This window comes from Ranitomeya variabilis, chromosome 8, assembly GCF_051348905.1.
Source record: "Ranitomeya variabilis isolate aRanVar5 chromosome 8, aRanVar5.hap1, whole genome shotgun sequence".
NCBI classification, from domain to species: Eukaryota; Metazoa; Chordata; class Amphibia; order Anura; family Dendrobatidae; genus Ranitomeya; species Ranitomeya variabilis.
Genome location: NC_135239.1, coordinates 196,955,146 through 196,976,054, shown reverse-complemented (window position 1 = coordinate 196,976,054; position 20,909 = coordinate 196,955,146). Strand labels below are relative to the sequence as shown.

Genomic DNA, 20,909 nt, shown 5'->3' with positions numbered 1-20,909 from the left:
AATGCACCATTAATGGTTAGAGGCTTGTCCTTAAAGGGTTGTTCCACTACCAGACTATTGATGATCAATCGCTAGGATAGGGCTTTGTTACGATTGATCATCAATATCCTGGTAGTGGTCAGAAGTACAGAGTTTATGGAACAGACCCCAATCCTACTTACCCTAAGGATCGATCATCAATATCCTAGTGGTGGAAACCACTTTAAGGGTTGGGTCACACGACTGTTTTCTCTACTTCCGACAAAAACGGTCAGATTATTTTGATCAGAGTTAGATCAGATCGGCATTGGTTTTTCTCAGACGTGGAGATATAAAACAAGAAAGTTTCTCCATCTTCTCCATTCTGTCAGGCCAGGAAAATCAGACTGTACTTGGATATCATCTGAGAGTTGTCCAATTTTTTACATGGACCCTAAGACTTCCACTGTCGATTTTGATTTGACGCTCAGATCAAAATAGGGCAGGTCTCCAATTTTTTTTTTTTCCGCAGACCGCTCGGTCTGAGGAAAAAATCTAAACACTTGCACAGGCCCATCGAATATCACAGGTACGATTGCTATTTGTAAATAGCACAGATTGCACTTGTCCGAGAAAATCGGTCAAGTGCGCAAGAAGGTTCTTTAACACATGGAAAAGTCATCAACTGTTTTGAAATAGACTTTAGTGTCGTAAACGTGAAGGACAAAACCTACCCTACTTTTTATGTTATTTTTTATGTAATTTTGTCATGCTGTGCAATTAAGGAAAAGTAAAACATTTACAAATATGTTTAACATTTTACGTAGATTTGAGTTCTAAAATGTTGGGGAAATGTTGCGTAAAATTGGCATTGACCATCAAGACACCGATTGTGTTTTTGTCCCGTTGCCGCCAGCTATAACCTTTTTGCGACAGTAATCTCTATAGTTTAACTACTTGGATTAGAAGAGGGGACTGGAGAAGAGGTGAAGGAATAAATCCTTTCTGGTTTTCGGTTGTAGATGCGATTCGTATCCTGAGAATAGCCGTTCTGCCATATCTTTATGCCCAGATTCATCTGCAGTCGTCTACGGAGCGAAGAAGACCCATAATTTCTGCTTATCTCCAGTATATTGATTTTAGGTCAAGCATAAGTGGATGTGCTGCCGCTGTGACACCTGTCGTACGTCTCTGATATCTTTGTGCTTATGTTTTAGATCCATCAGTAATTGAGTCTTCAGTTATATGAGCTCGGAACGGTCTCTGGTTAAAAGTAGACTATTTAAAGCGATGGCATACTAATAGAAAAATATAGACCTGAAGGTGGAGATGGGCAGCAGTCAGGAGGCTGAAGGAATCAGCTGTTCACTATGGGTCCTTCTTCTGAATTTAAGAGCTATCATATATGTCGTAAATGGTTGGGCTTAGGCTCTTTGCCAGTTGCTCTGCACTATGTCTAATTAAGGGCATCCCAAGTACAGTAGGATCATAGCTCTTTAGTAGGTCAAATGGTTGTCCTCTCGAGGTTTGCTGCTGATCCATCTCCGTCTTTTTTCTATGGGGTTATGCCTGTAACACTGGTGGGTGTTGACCCACTGTTCCATGGGCCGGGCTAACTTAAGAGGGGCGTAACTCAGTGACTACTGGGTGTTTGCTAGAGCCTCTCATAGAGAGGACAGGCTGGCCTGCCGGTAGTCACCTGTTACCACTCCAAAGCAGTCTCGAGTCTGTAGCAACTGACCGAAAGGTCAGAGGCATGATATGAAGTACAGAGGTGCGAAACAGAGGAGTAGTCAGGCAGTCTGAGTTCAGGTCAGGCAGGATCAGTAAACGTAGCCGAGGTCAAGAGTGGGGAGGTCAGGCTGGACGGGAAAACTAGCTGGATCAGTAACGGGAAGCGGAATACCGAGGAGGCCTGTGTTATGATCTGGTGGCCTAAGAGCAGCATGAGACGTACTCTGGAGAAGGTGGTACCTGTACTGACCGCAGACCCTGAACTTAACACCGCAACTAGAAGTAGCCGTGGAATGTACCTATCACTCCCTAGACATCTCGACACAGCCGGAGGACTAATTACCCCTAGAGATAGAAAAGGGAAAACTATCTTGCCTCAGAGAAAATTCCCAAAGGATAGCCAGCCCCCCACAAATATTGACTGTGAGAGGAGAGGGAAAAAACATACACAGACTGAAATCAGAATTTAGCAAAGGAGGCCACTTCTAGCTAAATAGAAAGGATAGGACAGAGTACTATGCGGTCAGTATTAAAACACTAGAAAATATCCACCACAGAAAATACAAAAACTCCACAGCTAACTAAAGATATGGAGGGTATATCTGCATCTCCAGAGATACCAGCTTGGCTAAACAAATCCTTATACAGACCAAGCTGGACAACAAAAAACATGGAAAAGAACTGAACAATAAGGCCACAGCATGTGGACAGCAAAAAATCAAGGCCAGAACTTATCTTTGTTGAAAAGAACTGCAAAGCAGGAGAGACCAGGCAGAGATGTGAATCCTCCAGGAACAATGGACAACTGGCACTGACTAAAGGGTCAAGCAAGGCTAAATAGCCCAGTCAGGATTGCAAAAACTTGACACACCTGATGAATGCTGCGATCCAGAGACAGCAGCGCTACCACTTATAACCACCGGAGGGAGCCCAAGAGCAGAATTCACAACAGGCCTGCGAGTCACCGCCGTGACAATACCTATTGCTTCCCAAAGCCTTTTGTTCAGATGAGCAGTTTTTGACCTGCACTGATAGATGATGTTAGCGTAGCAAGGTAGACCAGCTTGAGCAATGGAGACTGTAACAACTGGACGGCAACGGGAGAAGCAGACTAGCTAGAGACTCAGTGAAGGGAGACAGATAAAGCCGAGTCAGAATTATAAAATATCAGAGAAGACCGGTAAATGTTGCTAAGCAGGGTGGATCAGGAGACTCTTATGATATAGCAGAGCACAACAATGTAGCAGAATGAGCAGGTCAGGACATTAACAATAGTTAAATAGCAGAGCTGAGTATATCAGGTGACTGCTCCGTTGTTTGATTCTGCCACATCAGTTAGAGTTGAGTATGACAAGTTCCCTATACCTCCATTGTTACCCATAATGCATGTGTCAAGTTGCATGCCTCCTGCACCCAAACACGCGTTTCGCGTAGGCTTCCTCAGGGGGTGCACTGGTAGTGTGTCCTGATGGAGTTCATATACTGTTCTAAACAGCTGTTGTAAAAGCACACCATAATCGGCGCTTGAGTAGTGACATCCGCACCAGGAGAACTGTGCACCGCTTTTGGCAGTCCTGGTGACGTGTCTGGGTCAAAGGATTAGTTCCTATGGCATCACATTCCCCAATGCGCAAAATCTAATTTTTTTATACCAGTTTGGTGATTCATTACTCCTTTTCTATGTAGGAAACATGTCTCTTTGGAGTTCTCTCCATATTTAATCTTCTTGATCTCCAGGATTATTTTTTTTATTGATATCCCGAGAGGAGTAACCTGAAATGGCCGACTTTTGGGAAAAAAAACAAAACATGATTTTACTGTCAGGAGATGTTTGTCTTTTTTTTCGGAGGCTATCTAGTAGTTGTGTTATGAACTTAGAGCCAGGGATTTTTCTTTGATATGTCATAATAAATTAGAAAAGGGAAGAGTGGGCACATCTTTGCATACCGGAGATTTCCAAAGTTGAATGCTTGCTTTCCTACACCATTCATAGTCAATCGTGAATATTATTTGGGGTACAGAGTGTTCTGAGGTTCATCAGTTACGTATCCAGGTAGAGAATGATTATTTCCAAGCATGGAGATTTGTTCTGTCTTATCCAGGTGCCACTGTAAGTCTTCAATCATCACTGGAAGATGACACCGTGGGCTCCCGCTGTGTATGAAGTTGGCTTCTGGGTGTATGAATAAGAAATCCAGGTGTGAAGTGTGCAGGAACTCTACCTGGCGTCCTGTTTCATGTCAGACTTTTTTTTGTTTGTTTTGACAAGAATAGGACATGACCATCAAAATCGTTAATATTTTCTCTGTAATGATTGATGGAATGTAAGCTTGATGGTACAGGCATTCCTGGTAAAGTGCCAAGAACATAAAATCAACATTACTTCTATTGACTCTACATATCTGCCCTTGAATATAATTTTTTTTATTCTAAATTGTTCAAAGGTTTGGTGCTGATTCAATTCCGAATATATCTAAAACTCCATTGTAATGCTGCTGCAGAGCAGTACAGCGCAACCTCCACCAGGGGATGCTGGTGAGGGAATAGAGGTTACACACAGCGTAACACCACTGAGCAGCAGCACAAGTGCCACCAAGTGGTGAAAGAGTGGTCAAACGAGCCGAGTCAGAAAGTTTTAGGACAAGAAGTACCAGAGGTCACAGCAATACACGTGGTCAAATACAAACCAGAAGTTGGATCCTGAGGGGAGCAGATATAACCGAGGTGAGAGACCGTAAAACAGGTCAGAAGGTAAGCCGGGTCACATACCAAGAGGTCCAAGAACAGGGAGCGAACACTGAGACAAAGCGGGAAGGCAGGAAAGGGAAGTCACAGGAACAGAGTACACAGGCAGAGGACAAACACTGTATCAAGGGGTCAGCTGCTCTAGCCTGGAAGCATGAACTATCACTGACATTAGTCTGCAGGACACAGCAGACTGCAATAGCCACACAGCACCCAAAATGAGGCAGAGAAGGTTAACCCCCGCATGACCAGACCGGAGAGAAAATGGCAAGAAACAAACCCCGGCCTGGATCATGACATCCATTTTTTGTAATACATGGCTCCAAATCTCCTCAATTGATTGAGAATGAAATAATAAAATTGTGTCTGCGTGCAGCTGCCACTAGTGGGAGTTCAGCAGCTTATTATTTATGTACAGAATTTTGCAATTAAACAGTATACAGAAAGCCTCTTGGCACCTGCTTGTGGTAATTTCTAGAATTAACCTAAGAATCTCTCTCTTTTTTTTTTTTTACTTTGCAGCAAATTGAGTCAGTACAAATCAAATCTCACCCAAATTGTGCAATTCTGGCGGAATCAAATTTCAGGAGATTTGCTCAGCCCAACGATCTGTCCATACATACACATGACTGCAGAGGTGACTGACGAACTGTAGGGTCAGGTGACTGTATAAAATGGGATAGCATCACCCAGTCCCAGTGGAAACCACTGCAGCACTGAGGTGGTGGAAAGTTGGAGACTGGGTTAACTCCTAGCACTGTAGGTCTTAAATAGATGCTCATGGCTAGCTTTGACTAACAACCTGGAAATGGGCTCACCTTGTGTCAGTCTGCTGGATGTTGAGCAGAGTGGAGTGTATTGAAGCTGGTGTGTGCCCAGCCGAAATGTGAGCTGTAGCTGGGAGAGAGGCCAAGGTCTCTCTCTGAATGGAGACTGCATGGGTCAGCTAGGAAAGCTGAGCAGTCTGTGTGTGGAAGACGCAACCTATTTAGTGTGAACTGTGTCCGGATTAGAACACTTCTATTTTGCCCTGGAAGCTCTGGTGGGACTCAGACTGGTGGGAGAATAGACTGTAATCTGTTCAGGTGAGCCCACATTTATATATGTGCCTGCGAAATGAACTGTTTATTTTCTGTAATACCTTTTTGCCCAGAAGAGGCTGATTTTGGTTTTGTATCCCTTGGAGTTTTATGGAAGCAATAAACTGCATATATTTGGACCAAATCTCATTGCCTGTGTGAACGCTACCTAATGCCCACCTGACAGCATGTAATGGTACAAATTTCTATAAATGTAATGTGGTATGAGACACGTTGCCTCTATAATATCTCAGATTTCTAGTGTGCATATCCCATGATATCAAGGCAGTAATTGTTTTCGTAGCTTGGTTTCGGTTTATCTAAGTGCACTTTTTATTTTCTTCAGCCTCATGCCATTAACAGCCTTAGGAATGCGACTGCGTACACAGATAAGAGATTCCTCTGTAGTTGCTGCTTCTCATGGCCCGCAGCCTTCACAAGCCCAGTTCTTACGCCTTTGTTGTATACGGCTTTCAAGTTGTATACTATTAACACTGGAAAATGAGCTGATATTCTAATTAATTGTCTCGGACGACCCCTACTTGAACAGACCCAGCACCCCTTAAAGTTTTATATCTTACCATTGTATAATTGTAGGAGAAACTATGTAATAGGACGTGGGTTGAACTTGATGCATCTTTTTTTTTTTTTTTTTCGTGAATTCATAGATTCAAGAAAATTTTTATGCCCATAGAGGGTCCGTATCGGTTCATCTCTGTCTATGGACACAATAATGGTGCTATGTCGTTCTTCGAACGTTCCCCCGTCTTGGGTCGGCATATGTTGGACCCTCTGTCCGGTATTGTCAGTAAATGCTCCGACCTTCTTATATTGTGCCATCTAGATTTGAGTAATATGGGGGGTGCAATGGTCACAGTTGGGTCGTGGGGCAAAAAGTCATTCAGCAACGTAAGAAAACACCGTTATTCTAAATGGCAAACGGTAGATGTGACAGATTTTGGGTTGGTTCTCTACTTGCCAAATCTTTGAGTAAAAAGGTAGACCCCTGAAAGAGCTTTCATACCATGTTCTCATGGGTATGGCCAGTCTCAAGGCTTTGTCTGGGGGTCAGAATTTGTGAAAATTAAAAAAAATATCACATTCTCACCTGCTATGTTCCTCCCGTATCCCAAACTGGAAGCGATGACCATGTCATTCAGTGGTCCGGAGTTTTGAACCGCGTGTCAATGGATGATTTTTGGTTCAAGTCACTTGATCGCAAGTCACAGAGGTCCTGTGCCTGGGTTGACCTGCACAGCCATTTTGCGTAACTACAAGTAATGTAGCCTATGGATGCATCGGGCACCATGGTGGCTCAGTGGTTAGCACTGTTGCTTTGCAGTTCTTGGGTCCTGTGGTCAAATCCCACCAAGGACATCTGCAAGGAGTTTGTATGTTCTCCTTGTTTTTGCCTGGGTTTCCTCCAGGTTCTCCAGTTTCCTCCCACACTCCAAGGACATACTGATAGGGGCAGATTGTGATCCCCAGTGGGGACAGCGATGATGTTTGTAGAGCACTTCGGACTATAATGGTGCTATATACAGTAAGCAAGCAAAATAAATACCGTCCCATGTAGCGTATTTCTATATATACAGTGTTTTACACCCCGTCAGACGCAGGATCACAACCCGTCGCTCTCTGGGAACGATTGCGGATTCTCGGCACACACCTCCACCTCCAATGCTTCCGACTTGTATCTGTCGGCACAGGGCTTCCTTGTTTCTGCTCAGACAAACTCTCTGTAATGACAGGTTTTAGCGAGGGGCGTGAATATTAAAGTCACTGTAAAGGCGTTGAACTTTCCCTGACTTGTAAAAATACTTGCCGTCTTTACTTGTCAGAGCACGGTGCTGCCGGCACGCACGCAATCACCGTCTAGTAGGAAGTCGCACTTCAAAAAACATCTTTCATTGATACGGGGCCAGTGTGATTACAAGACGGGAATGGTAAGAGCTTTTTTGGTAATTTTTATTTTATTTTATATTATTGCTATAATTAGCGCTTTAGTCTAGGGTTAGCTGGAATTTCGCCGTTCGTGTTGTAAATTAGTCGAGCGCTTATTCTATTACCATCTATTCATTAGTCTGTGAGTCAACAATAGATGGTAAACCAGAGAAGAGATCGTAAAGAGATAATTACCGTGGTGGCTTCTTTACTATCCAAATCCTTCCTGTTTAGTGAAGGTCCACCTTTGAGAATTATATAATTTTAGGTCAAATGTTCATTGCGGATTACTTTCATAATATATTTGTATAGCGGTCAGAGCTTAGTTTTTCTAACACAGAGCTCCAAATGCCCTGCACAGTCATAAATTACCGTAAGTGGTGAGATTCTCACTACCTACAGCCACCACTAGAGGGAGCATTGGCACTTGCTGCATACAGGTTACACATAGAACTCAATAATAAGCTAGTATGCAGTGAGCTCCCCCTAGTGGTGACTGCTGATATACAGAACTTTTCAGTGTATATATTTTTTTGCCTATATAGCATAGCATGGGCTCTTATAAAAGAAGTACGTAGAGGATCTTAGTATGCCTTGTGTACATCGGTCATCGGAATTTGCCAGCAGTCATCTGTCCAGTGAGCAAAACCGGCTTAAAAATCATCATCCTCAGTAGCATATCATCCTATTTAAACATATAATATTAGCAGTCGTTCTGTGAGCAGGGAAGTGAAGTCAGCCAGTCTGAAACAATGGTAGATTAGCTTGCATCTAGCAAATTGGCGGTCATTTAACAGCTGCAGTCGACATGTGTAAGCCCAGCATACCTACACTGCGGAGTCTGTGTATCTTCTATTCAGAGGCTCGCTTGTGTGTACCCGAGTGCATTACCCATACATTGTGCGTTACCGCTATACTGTGACATCGCAGTGTGTTCCTTCTGTATTGTGACATCACTCTGTGCATTAAACCTCACGCTGATGAAACGGAGCGCATTATCCCAGCACTGGGACATCACTGTGCATTACATACAGGGGTTGGACCAAATAATGGAAACACCTGGAAACATCAACAAAAGTTAGTTTATACATATATACCAGGATGGGTCCAGGATGGGAGACATACAGGGGTTGGACAAAATAATGGAAACATCAACAAAAGTTAGTTTAATCTGGTGTTGGTCCACCTTCTGTGGTATGGATTCATACAAGGTGTGAATTGTTTCCAAAGGAATTTTAGCCCATTCTGCAGTTAAAACACCCTCCAGTTCTTTGAGCGACGATGGCGGCGGAAATCGACATCTAACTTGAATCTCTAAAATCGACTATAAATGCTCAATAATGTTGAGGTCTGGGGATTGTGGGGGCCAGATGAGATGCTCAACTTCATTAGAATGTTCCTCATGCCATGCTTTAACGATTCTAGCTGTATGAATTGGTGCATTATCATCCTGAAAGATGGAGTTCCCCTCCGGGAACAGTGCTTGAACCATTGGATGCACTTGGTCGCCCAAAATGCCTAAATAATCTCGGCTGTTAATTCTTCCATGAAGGGATATAATTGGCCCGGCGGATCTCCACGAAATAGCACCCCAGATTATCACAGAACCTCCACCATGTTTTACGGTTGGGAGAAGGCAGTCTGGATGGAATGCTTCTTTCGGCTGTCTCCAAACGTACACTCGGCCGCAGGTCGGAAATAGGGTAAATGATGATTCGTCTGAGAATATTACATGTTTCTACTGCTCGAGGGACCAGTGGGGGTTTCTACACCACTCTATACGCTTGAAAACATTTGTCATTGAGAGCAGCGGTTTTCTAATTGCAGCTCTTCTGTGGAATCCAGATTTGTGCAGCTCCCGACGAACAGTTTTCGTGGAAACCGGGTTCTGTAGGTGTTCATTGAGCTCAGCAGTGATTTTAGGAGCCGTGGTCTTGCGATCCTCTCTCACAATTCGCTTTAGAGTCCGACGGTCTCTCAGTTAACTTCGACTTTCGGCCGGACCTGTGCTTTGCTGCGGACGCTTTTCCTTCTCTTTCAAACGCAGTCATTACTTTGGAGACAGTACCTCTTGACACGCCAAGCATACAGACACTTTCTGTTACACTAGCGCCTGCCATACGAGCACCAACAATTTGGCATCTTTGAAAATCCGAGAGGTCTGCCATTGGTATCAGGTTCTCATCAATGTTCTTACAATTATGCAAAAACAGTTAATTTACATACACATATCACATAACACAAATAATCAACTACTACTGTACTATCCTTATACTGTGACATTACTGTGTGCTTTATTCATGTAATGTGGCATGACTGTATTTTTTATCTCTTGACATCACTGTATATATTATCTCTGTAGTGTGATGTCACTCTGTGCATTACACTGTGTTCCAAATTATTATGCAAATAATATTTCCTCATATTTTCTCTAAATTACCTATCTGAATTGCAGTCATTGTTATTTTCCAATCATCTACTATTCTAGTATAATTGCAATGTTTTGGAACAAACTGCCTATGAAAACAGTATCCTTTCTAAAAAAAAATAAACACTCAAAATGCATGTTCCAAATTATTATGCACAGCAGAGTTTTCAAGCTTTTTTTTTTATTTTGAACAAAAAAATGGTCAATTGTGAAGTTATAAGCATTATCAGCTTATTACAAAATGAAATCAAACAGTTTTCAAGTGAAAACTTTATTCTAGGTGATGTTACATTTGCACATAGGACCCCTTGTTCAAAAGAAGCTTCTGAACTCTCTCATCCATTGAATTTGTCAGTTTTTGGATGGTTTCTGCTTCAGTTGTTTTGCATGTGGACAGAATACCCTCCCAGAGCTGTTGCTTAGATGTGAACTGCCTCCCGCCATCATAGACACTCCTTTTGATGATGCTCCAGAGGTTCTAAATGGGGTTGAGGTCAGGGGAAGATGGTGGCCACACCATAAGTTTGTCCTCTTTTATGCCCATAGCAGCCAGAGATGCAGATGTGTTTTTTGCAGCATTATCATGCATGAAAATGATCTTGCTGCGGAAAGCACGGTTCTTCCTCTTGAACCATGGTAGGAAGTGTTTTTAGAAACTCCACATAGATTATGGAGTTCATCTTTACCCCCTCAGGGATCATAAAGTAGCCGACAATCTCTCTCCCCATGATTCCAGCTCAAAACATTACTCCACCTCGTCCTTGTTGGCGCCATAGCCGTGTTTTCATGGGGTGTCCATCAACCAGCCATCCTCCACTCCATCCATCTGGACCATCGAGCATTGCACGGCACTCATCAGTGAACAAAACAGTTTGGAACTCGGTCTTCATGGATCGTTTGGCCCACTGGAGCCGTTTCTGCTTGTTGCAGTAGATAGAGGTGGTCGACAGGATGGCTTACGCACAGCTGCAAACCTCTGAAGGACCCTGCATCTTGTTGTTCTGGGGACGTTGGAGGCACCAGCAGCTTCAAAAACTTGTCTGCTGCTATGACAAGGCATTTTTGCAGCTGCTCTTTTAACCTTACGCAATTGCCTGTTGGAAAGAGTCCTCAATGTTTCCTTATCAGCACGCACACGTGTGTGCTGGGAATCAGCTACATACTTCTTGATTGTGCGCTGATCACGATGAAGTGTCTTGGCAATGTTGATTGAAGTCATGCCTTGACCTAAATACTTCACAATTTGTTGCTTCTCAGCAGCTGACAAATCCTTTTTCTTTCCCATTTTGGCAAAAAATGTAGGCTGCTTAATAATGTGGAACAGCCTTCTTAAGTAGTCTTGCCTTTATTTGGACACACCTGCCAAACTAATGTGCACAGGTATCTGCAATTGCTTTCAGTGATATAAAGAGCCCTGACACACCTCACCATCAATGAGTTTAAATGACAAACAAAAAAGTTCTAACCTTATCACTCCTAAACGCTATGTGCAGAATAATTTGGAACACAGTGTATTCTTGTACTGTGACTTAATTGTATGTATTATCTGTGTACTGTGACGTCAATGTGTTCGTTATCCCTCTACTGTGACATGACTACGTGCATTATCCCTCTACTGTGACATCACTGTGTGTATTATCCCTCTACTGTGACATCACTGTGTGCATTATCCCTCTACTGTGACATCACTGTGTGTATTATCCCTCTACTGTGACGTCAGTGTGCATTATCCCTCTACTGTGACATCACTGTGTATTATCCCTCTACTGTGACATCACTGTGTGTATTATCCCTCTACTGTGACATCACTGTGTGTATTATCCCTCTACTGTGACGTCATTGTGTGCATTATCCCTCTACTGTGACATCACTGTGTGTATTATCCCTCTACTGTGACATCACTGTGTGTATTATCCCTCTACTGTGACATCACTGTGTGTATTATCCCTCTACTGTGACATCACTGTGTGTATTATCCCTCTACTGTGACATCACTGTGTGTATTATCCCTCTACTGTGACATCACTGTGTGTATTATCCCTCTACTGTGACGTCATTGTGTGCATTATCCCTCTACTGTGACATCACTGTGTGTATTATCCCTCTACTGTGACATCACTGTGTGTATTATCCCTCTACTGTGACATCACTGTGTGTATTATCCCTCTACTGTGACGTCACTGTGTGCATTATCCCTCTACTGTGACGTCAGTGTGCATTATCCCTCTACTGTGACATCACTGTGTGTATTATCCCTCTACTGTGACATCACTGTGTGTATTATCCCTCTACTGTGACATCACTGTGTGTATTATCCCTCTACTGTGACATCACTGTGTGTATTATCCCTCTACTGTGACATCACTGTGTGTATTATCCCTCTACTGTGACGTCACTGTGTGTATTATCCCTCTACTGTGACGTCATTGTGTGCATTATCCCTCTACTGTGACATCACTGTGTGTATTATCCCTCTACTGTGACATCACTGTGTGTATTATCCCTCTACTGTGACGTCACTGTGTGTATTATCCCTCTACTGTGACATCACTGTGTGTATTATCCCTCTACTGTGACATCACTGTGTGTATTATCCCTCTACTGTGACGTCACTGTGTGTATTATCCCTGTACTGTGATATCACTGTGTGCATTATCCCTCTACTGTGACTTCATTGTGTGCATTATCCCTCTACTGTGACATCACTGTGTGCATTATTCCTGTACGGTGACATCACTATGTGCACTATGCCTTTCCTGTGATATCACAGTGTTACCTTCCTTTTTTTTCTATGGCTGATTTCACACATCTAACATACATGGTTTGGGTCAAGAGACACAAGGCTGTTCCAGACATGGCGGACCACACTCAAATGCATCATAAAGCGGATGTGCTGGTGAGATATCACTCCATTATCAGCAGAACTGGTGCGTCTCTTGTGTTTCTTGTCTGAGCAGTTCTTTGTTTCATCGCTGTTACATATGAAGCGAAGGGAGTATTCTGCACGGTAATACGCACTATGTGGGTGTTAGATGAGTAGTTTCGAATTATCATTTTAATTGTCTTTGAAGACTATTTAGAATATTTGCATTGTTTTTACTTGTGTGAGGTGAATCTACACCATGGGACTGTCATTGACTTTTCATTTACGATCTCATTCCTTTTGATATGTGTAACTAAAAGTAATTGTCTTAAAATAGAAAAAAAGTTATAATTCTCCAAAAACAGCGCCACCCTTACACATGGCTATGTATGGAATTGCAGCTCAATATAAGATGAGTAAGACTTCTCTGCAGCACCAGACCCAGCCCATGGACCAGGGTGGCGTTATTTCTGGGAAAATGTGGTTTATTTTTATTTTTCCAAACCTTGTCCTGTTTTAAAGGGGGTTGTTAAAATAAGAATGGCCCTTTTCCTAATTGGGAACCTATTTAATAGGGATTTTCATAGGTAAACAGGATTCTTTCAACAAAATACAAAATTCAGGAATTAGGTTTTATGAAGCTCTTTGACAATATTTTGTTAACCGGACACCACTGCCACTGTCTAATCTCAACAGTAATGCAACTTTGGCTCAGGCATCTGCAGTGTCCATTATCCGGATGCCACTGCCGGTTCAATCTACAGTAGACCTCCGTGAGCCGGTATGCCATTTTCTGGTACATCATTTCAGAAGTGGTCACCGGTGTGGCTGTAGTGGTGGTCCTCTGGGAGTCACCGAGCAGGAGAGTAACAATAGTGGTTGCAGTCACACCTTGACCTTGAAGCCTGGGGGGCCAAAAATTCCCCTTAGGCAATATAAGAAGACCTATAGTTGGGGGCCCTATTGAAGATTTTGTATTGAGACCCTGTGGCTGCAGGGGTGATGGTCCTCTGAAAACCACCGGGCAGGCTGGTGCGTAACTATAGTATGAGCAGGGCAGAGGTTGTTGTTGCATCATGAACTTGAAGCCTAGTGGGGCCCAATAGATCCCTTTAGCCAGTATAAGAAGACCCATGATGATTGGGTGCCCTTTTGGAGATTTTGCATGGAAACCCTGTGGCTGCACTGGTGGTGGTTTTCTGAGAACTACCGGGCAGGGGCGTAACTATAGTAGGAGCAAGGGTTGTTGTTGCACCATAATCTTGAAGCCTCGGCAGGCCCAAAAGGTCCCTTTAGCCAATATAAGAAGACCCATGATAGTTGGGGGCCCTGTTACAAATTTTATTGGAGATTTTGCATTGAGACCCAGTGGCTTCACTGGTGATGGACCCTTGACCACCACTGTGCAGGAGCATAACAATTGTGGGTACAGTAGTTGCAGTCGCTCCCTGACCTTGAAGCCTAGGGGGCCTGGAGGTCCCTTTAGCTCATACTAAGAAGACCTATAATTGTTGGGTAGTTGGGGGTCCTATTGGGTAAACTTTTGGAGATTTTGCATTGAGATCAAGTGTCTGCACTGGTGGTGGTCCTCTGATAACCATCAGGCAGTGGCATAACTATAGTAGTCGCACCATGATCTTGAAGCCTAGAGCGTCCCAAAGGTCCCTATCGCCAATATAAAAAGACCCATGATAGTTGAGGGTCCTGTGGCATTTTTTGCATTGAGACCCACATGTTTCAGGTTGCGCCAGTGCTACTAGATGCCGGATAGGAAAGCAAGAAAGGGAAGGGGCTGCCTGTCCGGGTCTACCGGTCACGCCCCGTCGTAGGGAGCAGTAAGGATGTGATTGGCCAACCTGTTGGGTGTCTACAATCACAATGGCCTAAGGATCCTAAGGTCTTTGTGAGATGTGGCCAGGGTTACGTATAGGAAGCTGTGATCATTACTGGTGCCACCTTCTACTAGAAAACCTCAAAAATGGCGCGTAAAAGAGTGATACTGAGTACATATTAAGCAGAGTTTGGCGTAGTAATTTAGATGACACTATAACAGCTGACATTGCATTAAATTTGCATCTTGTTCCCTCTCCTCTACACGAAGCCAAGAACAGATGCAGCGCAGCAATTAGCGCACCGCGATCCGCTTCATCGGGAGCAGGGTTTTACTCTGAGGCGTCTCGTATTGGGGTTTGTTATTTTCTCCGTTGCCTACTTAGTAATTAACCCATTATCCTTATATTCATATTTTTAATTTTTTAACAGCTGGATTCCTGCCCTTTGGCTGTTTCATTATGGTAATTTAGGAATAGGTAGCGGGCACACTGTAAATTTAGCAGCCGTTGCCATGGTAACAGATGTGTACATCTGTTATTGGAATAACTTTATCCTTCAGACGTCGCCGTCTTGCTGCACACATTTCATGGCTGCGGGTAGGGACAGGTTCACGAGCCAATATTCGAGTTGGCAGAAGGGCCTTAAATATCGTTCCTGTCGACTTAGTCATGATGTTGATGTAATAGTCCAATAATTACTTGTATTACTTTCAAGTAAAATTTGGGACTTGGCCGTTTTGAGGAAGCCAAAAAAATAAAAAATTCTAAAAATTTCTAGGAAATTTTTAAAACTTCGATAGAAATATTAGTAGATGACAACAAAAGTCGAAAATTGATCACATGTTCTGTCCTTGTTGCCCATAGCAACCCATTAGAACCCAGCTGGGAAACATAGAATCTTAACTCTGACTGGTTGCTATTGGCAACAAGGTTAGATTTGACAATTGAGGCCTAGTTGATTATTTTTCTATGGTTGCACAGATTAAAGTTTGGTTTCCTTGCTCGGACCTCCTCTCTCCACGAGCTTTAAACTGTGGGGGAACGGGAGAGAAATGTCACCAAAGGGAAATAAAACCTTATGTTATGCCAAATAAAACGAATAGTCTGAACATGGAATGTTAGCCAGCATAAGTATATGTGGGGGTTGCCTCGTTGCTAGGGAATCCCCACATGTACTTATGCTGGTTAACAGATGTAAATCATTCAGCTGCTGCAAGAAAAACTAAATCTCCGAGCACTAAAAAATACTCGAAGGACCCCCGAGCGTGCTCGGGAAATCTCGAGTAACGAGTATATTCGCTTATCACTAGTCGTAATCATGCATATCTAAGCTTTTAAGGGGTAAGCTGCATAGCTGATCAGAAGAACTATTCTACATTTGTAGTTGGAAGCATTTGCTAATATTATTATCACACCTACTAAATATTGCGATAAGATCTTGAAGACGGGAACACAACTGTAAATTTATTGACAATTCATTAATCTGTGCCTTTGTTTGTTTGTTTTGATAACTGAGGCCCACGTCTGTTCACAAGCCTGCGAAAATTTGGTAATTTGGTTGGTAAACTTGCCTCCAAAAAGATCTAAAATTGACTGTTGGTCTGCGTTTTAATATTTTCTTGCAAACTTATTGAAATGGTCTTTTGAGAGATTTGAAGTCCAGCTAATTTTTTTTTTTTTTAATAACCGTGCCCCTTTTATGGTATGTTCTCAAAAGTTTCAGCTTTAAAATGCTCCTCAAAGAGTTTTCAAAGAATATTCAAAGCAGCTTTTGATGTGGCTTTTGAAGCATATATCCACTTTAAAATCCACGTCAAAAAACTCCTTGTGATTCGTATACAAAAATCTTCTGATCCAGTTTCCTTAACCCCTTTGAATGCGCATATAAAATGCTATCGCTCAGTCTGGTGAAAAAACATCTCAACGCCATGCCCAGGAACCCATCAAGGAGTGTTACTTATCAGGAGATTTTAGGAGCTATCTATGGTGGCTCAGAGATTTTGGGATCCTCTTTCGGGATCTTGTAGGCCTCTCCTTTTTCCAGGAACCTCACAAAGGTTTCAGAAAAGTTGGCAAGTGTGCCTAAGATGGAGTTTTTGTGACTTTTTTTGTTTGAGGTTCTATGTCAAATTGGTCCTATGAATGGAGACGAAGACGGTGAGAGCTACTTGCTTTTTTGAGACCATATCCGCACAATGTTTTATTCTAGACTTTTGTACAAATTTAATTTTAATGGATACATTTTAATAGCAAAGCGATGAAACATCTGATTTGTGAAAGGAGCAGTGTAAAAAGGCTTTTGTAGGAACTGTAACTAATTTTCTCAATATTTAATGATCCTAAAAAACATCTCTCAGAAAATCCTAATTATCCTTGTGTAGAGCCAGGCTCTGTAGGGAGTCTTTACAACGATGTCCATAGATCTCCTCCAAACGACAGAAAACTTTAGGCAGCTCTAGGTATAGGTGGCTACACAACAAGTCCATGTCTACCACTCTAGGGACCACCATATCTCAAAGAACTAGATGCCAATGACTCCGACCTCAGTCATGACTTTGGAGCTTTTGCCATGACAGTGAGGTTGCTCGAAACCTAGTAGGACTATGACTTCGCGGCCTGCTCCCTTTAAAATCATGAAGTCTTCTTCCTTTGCTAATCGCCTTGTCTTCCTTGCATATTGAATCTTGACTATTCACTTTATCCTTCTCGTAAATTCTGGTCTTAAACTGAAATGAGAAAGCTTTTAAAATCCAATCCTTAAAACCACAAAAAGACCTCGAGTTCAAGTGGTGGAAAATTGTTTACACCCGCACGGTAGACTTATAAAGCTGACAAAGTGACGTGCGATGATTTACACCTTCAAATTCCAGTAAGGGCAATACTTGAAGTAGCCTTTGATGTCAAGTTGGCAGCTCTTGTGGTGCTTGGGGGCAAAAGAGTTGTCAAGTCTTCTTAAACAAGTCTGCGTACCCTGTCTCGTGAATGATAAAGACCTGATTTTTTTTTTTAGGCAAAGAGTCTGTAGAATTCTAACATTTCTAGCATCAACTCTTCAGTAATATAAGTCCTTTAATATTTGTTTTGAGAGGTCTACTCGGACAGACGGCAGCGTCCGTGCTGAGAGTCGCTGGTATGTATCAGACAAATTAATTCCGAGCCAAGACTGCACACGTACTGTGAGATTTATTGAGTGAAACTGACTCAAATGACTGTCAGCTAATGTAGCTCTAAAAAGACCATTTATGACGAAAGTCGTCATGCAAGGAAATGAGCTATGTTATTTCCCAAGAGGTAGCTGTAGACGAAAGGATTAGGGTTCTGCTTATAATGTAGATTGTTCAGTGGGGGTTTATGGTTGGATTACAGTCAATCCCAATTTGGAATGCAAATTGTTGACGCTGCCTATCAATAAATTACTGCAATGGACATGGCCTTTTATTTTTTTCAAAGTGTGGTACTGTAACCAATAGAGTAGGTCACAAGGTTTTGTGGAGTCCATACTTTAGTAGGTAAGAGACGCTTTGGCAAGGACTTTGCAAGACCTTTGAAGTCTCCTGTGCTGTCTGACACCAAGACATTGGCGGAGGATCCTATAGGTCCTCTAAATTGTGAGGTTGGGCCCCCATAGATCAGCATATCCGACACATCCTTAAAAGACTTGAGATTTATGGAATTTTGAGTACAGGTCAACACCTTGAATTTTTTTTTTATATATGCCATGAGGATTCTGACTCTCAGCAGTCAGACCCCCATTGGTTAGAAAATGATGGCCTAAGTCATTAATAGGTTATAAATATTTCTACAAAACCCCTGTAATATTGAATTATTCTTTACCATACCCAACATGTACAAATTGGTGCATGTAATACTGTCAAATAAACATACATCCTAGTTCTCGAGATTACGGTATTCAACAACCATTATCACATGTGTGTCCTTTTGTGGTCTACCACTCCCATAGTGAAGGGATTGTCTAAGGCTTGAAAAAAAATGAATGTTTTGGGGTTTTTCTTCACACAAAACGGCACCACTTTTGTCCATTAGGTTTGCCAAGTATTACAGGTTTTGCAACTCAAGCACATTCATACGAATAGGAAAGAGTTGCCATATTGGTCACATCCTATGGAGAATAGTGACACTCTTTCGATTTCTTTTTTTATTAGGCCAGGATAACATCTAGAATCTTAATGTATTTTATTAATATATAAATATAAAGAAAAAAAGTGATATGTCCTACCACAATCTCAAGAATTTTCTTGATCTACTCCAGGTATGTTTCCCTTTATGTTCTCCTTTATGGTCTATGGTAGACTTCCAAAAATAAGACCACAAAAAATGAAAAAGTCCACAAGTTATAATTCTAATGAGTGTAAGGGACTAGGATATACGTAATTTATGAAAACCAGAGAAGAAAGCGTAGATCATAATCTTCTCCAGGTGTTTTTAGCCCCTTTAATCAGTGAATTACGGGTTATGAATTCTGGACAAATCTTCATCCAACAATAACAATCCCAACAGGAGTCACAATGCCAGGTTAGCACCAGATACATTTTTCTCTCTCAATTTTTCAACGTTTGTTTCTGGGAGCATTTTTATGTTTCCTATTTAGTTAGCTTTTCTCAGGCAATGGGACTAAATGTGATCATTTCTCTTGATTAATCTCTGATCTCATGGGTGAAATGATCATGAAACCAGGGTCTGGCAGCTGTGCCGATTACTTGACTTGTGTAAATCACAGTCCCTTGTCATCGCATGCATGTGGCCCGTGACTCTTCCAATTATTGGTGACTTTTATAGACCCATTATTAGTAATCACTTTTAGATAGCAGCTGCAAGACGAGAATAGGACAGATGAAGATAAGATGGTACAAAATGTTATTTGTGTGATGGAAATGGAGAGAAGATGTATCTGACATTGACAAGCATCAAGCGTAGGAAACCTTTCCCAGTGGAGGACATACAACTCCAGAGGGAGCTTTGGTTAAAAGACAGGACTGTTCTTTATATGAAAATGAATTTAATATTAAAGATATATATCTTGGTACCGTGTTAGCCAGTAGATATAAAAATATTTAGAATTGAGAGTCCTCAGTGGTTGTTACCTTTTAATGGCTAACTGAAAAGATGGTAACAAATTGCAAGCTTTCGAGACTACTCGGGTCCCTTCATCAGGCATAGTCTATGCCTGATGAAGGTACCTGAATAGTCTCGAAAGCTTGCAATTTGTTACCATCTTTTCAGTTCGCCATTAAAAGGTATCAACCACTGAGGACTCTCAATTCTAAATATTTTGATATTATTAAAGGAACTCTCCTGGAAAAGCTGATACACTGTGCTAATATAGGGTCCAAGGGGGCAGGGCATGACACAAAGGCAACTTTCCATGTCATGGACCATCTCCTAAGCCCCCGCACTAGAAATATTGTAAGTCTGTTGAGTTTTTCCAACATAGACTACTATTCTATATCCTTTGGCTAGGACTCCCACTGATAATTACAACCAGGTACAAAGCCCCCCATATCTCCTCGCTGATGCCTCAGGAGGTGGAATAGAGGAGCATTTGAGCATGGTGCAAACTGTATTTGGCTCTATGTTTGTCCCATTGACATTGAATGGTCAGGACCCCTGATCGCAGTGAGAAGGTACAGAGGCTCGGTTTCTCCAGTCTATGGTTGAGGCCTCCACCGATCCGACTTTATCACCAAAACCCTCAAAGGGGTTACCCACTAAGATGACAACCCCTTCTTAAATGCTGCAATATCGATTGTAAAATAAAAATACCCTATACTCGCCTTCTGAACTGGTGCCATTCCAGCAATGTTGGCAATGGATCTCCCGAGGATCTCCTGACATTGGTGACAGGGCTCCCGTGGCATAACGATCAGTGACCACTAAAGGGCAGCAGTGATTACACTTTCCCTGGATGTCTGAGGTTTGTCTGAAGGCACTGAGAGCACAGCAGATTAATAACAACCGCTGATTGGCTGTAGGCTTACGTGCCATGCGGGCCTCGGGGGGGGGGGCGGGAACCCGGCGGCGCCACCGCTACATTGCTGGAACTGCATCGCTACAGGAGGTGAGTATAGGGCACTTTTATTTAACAAGAAGGACTGTAATATTTAACAAGGGGTTGCATGAGTTGTGGGCAACCCTTTAAAAGGGAAATTTGTGATTGAGATGGTGGGGCATGACACAGGGGTTCTCTGTTTCTTTCGGTTCTGATGTCGACCTCTACCCCTTAACCCTTCCATGACATGCACCGTATGTATACAACAAAAGTCGTAAGCGGGTGTATGGAGCGGGCTTACACAATGAGCCCGCCCCAT

At 42.4% G+C, this 20,909-nt stretch overlaps 1 protein-coding gene across 7 annotated transcripts in view; it reads left to right on the top strand.

The window, feature by feature from the left end:
* MAGI1 (membrane associated guanylate kinase, WW and PDZ domain containing 1) overlaps positions 1 to 20,909 on the top strand; it is a 446,025-nt gene that overhangs the window by 154,162 nt on the left and 270,954 nt on the right. The window contains exon 1 of one of the 7 annotated variants that reach the window (XM_077275975.1): positions 8,495 to 8,537. The exons of the other annotated variants lie outside the window; for them this stretch is intronic. Within the exon in view, the coding sequence (XP_077132090.1) occupies positions 8,510 to 8,537 (28 nt within the window). The 5' untranslated portion in view covers positions 8,495 to 8,509. Of the gene's footprint in view, positions 1 to 8,494; positions 8,538 to 20,909 lie in introns of those variants that run through there. 7 annotated transcript variants of the gene reach the window in all.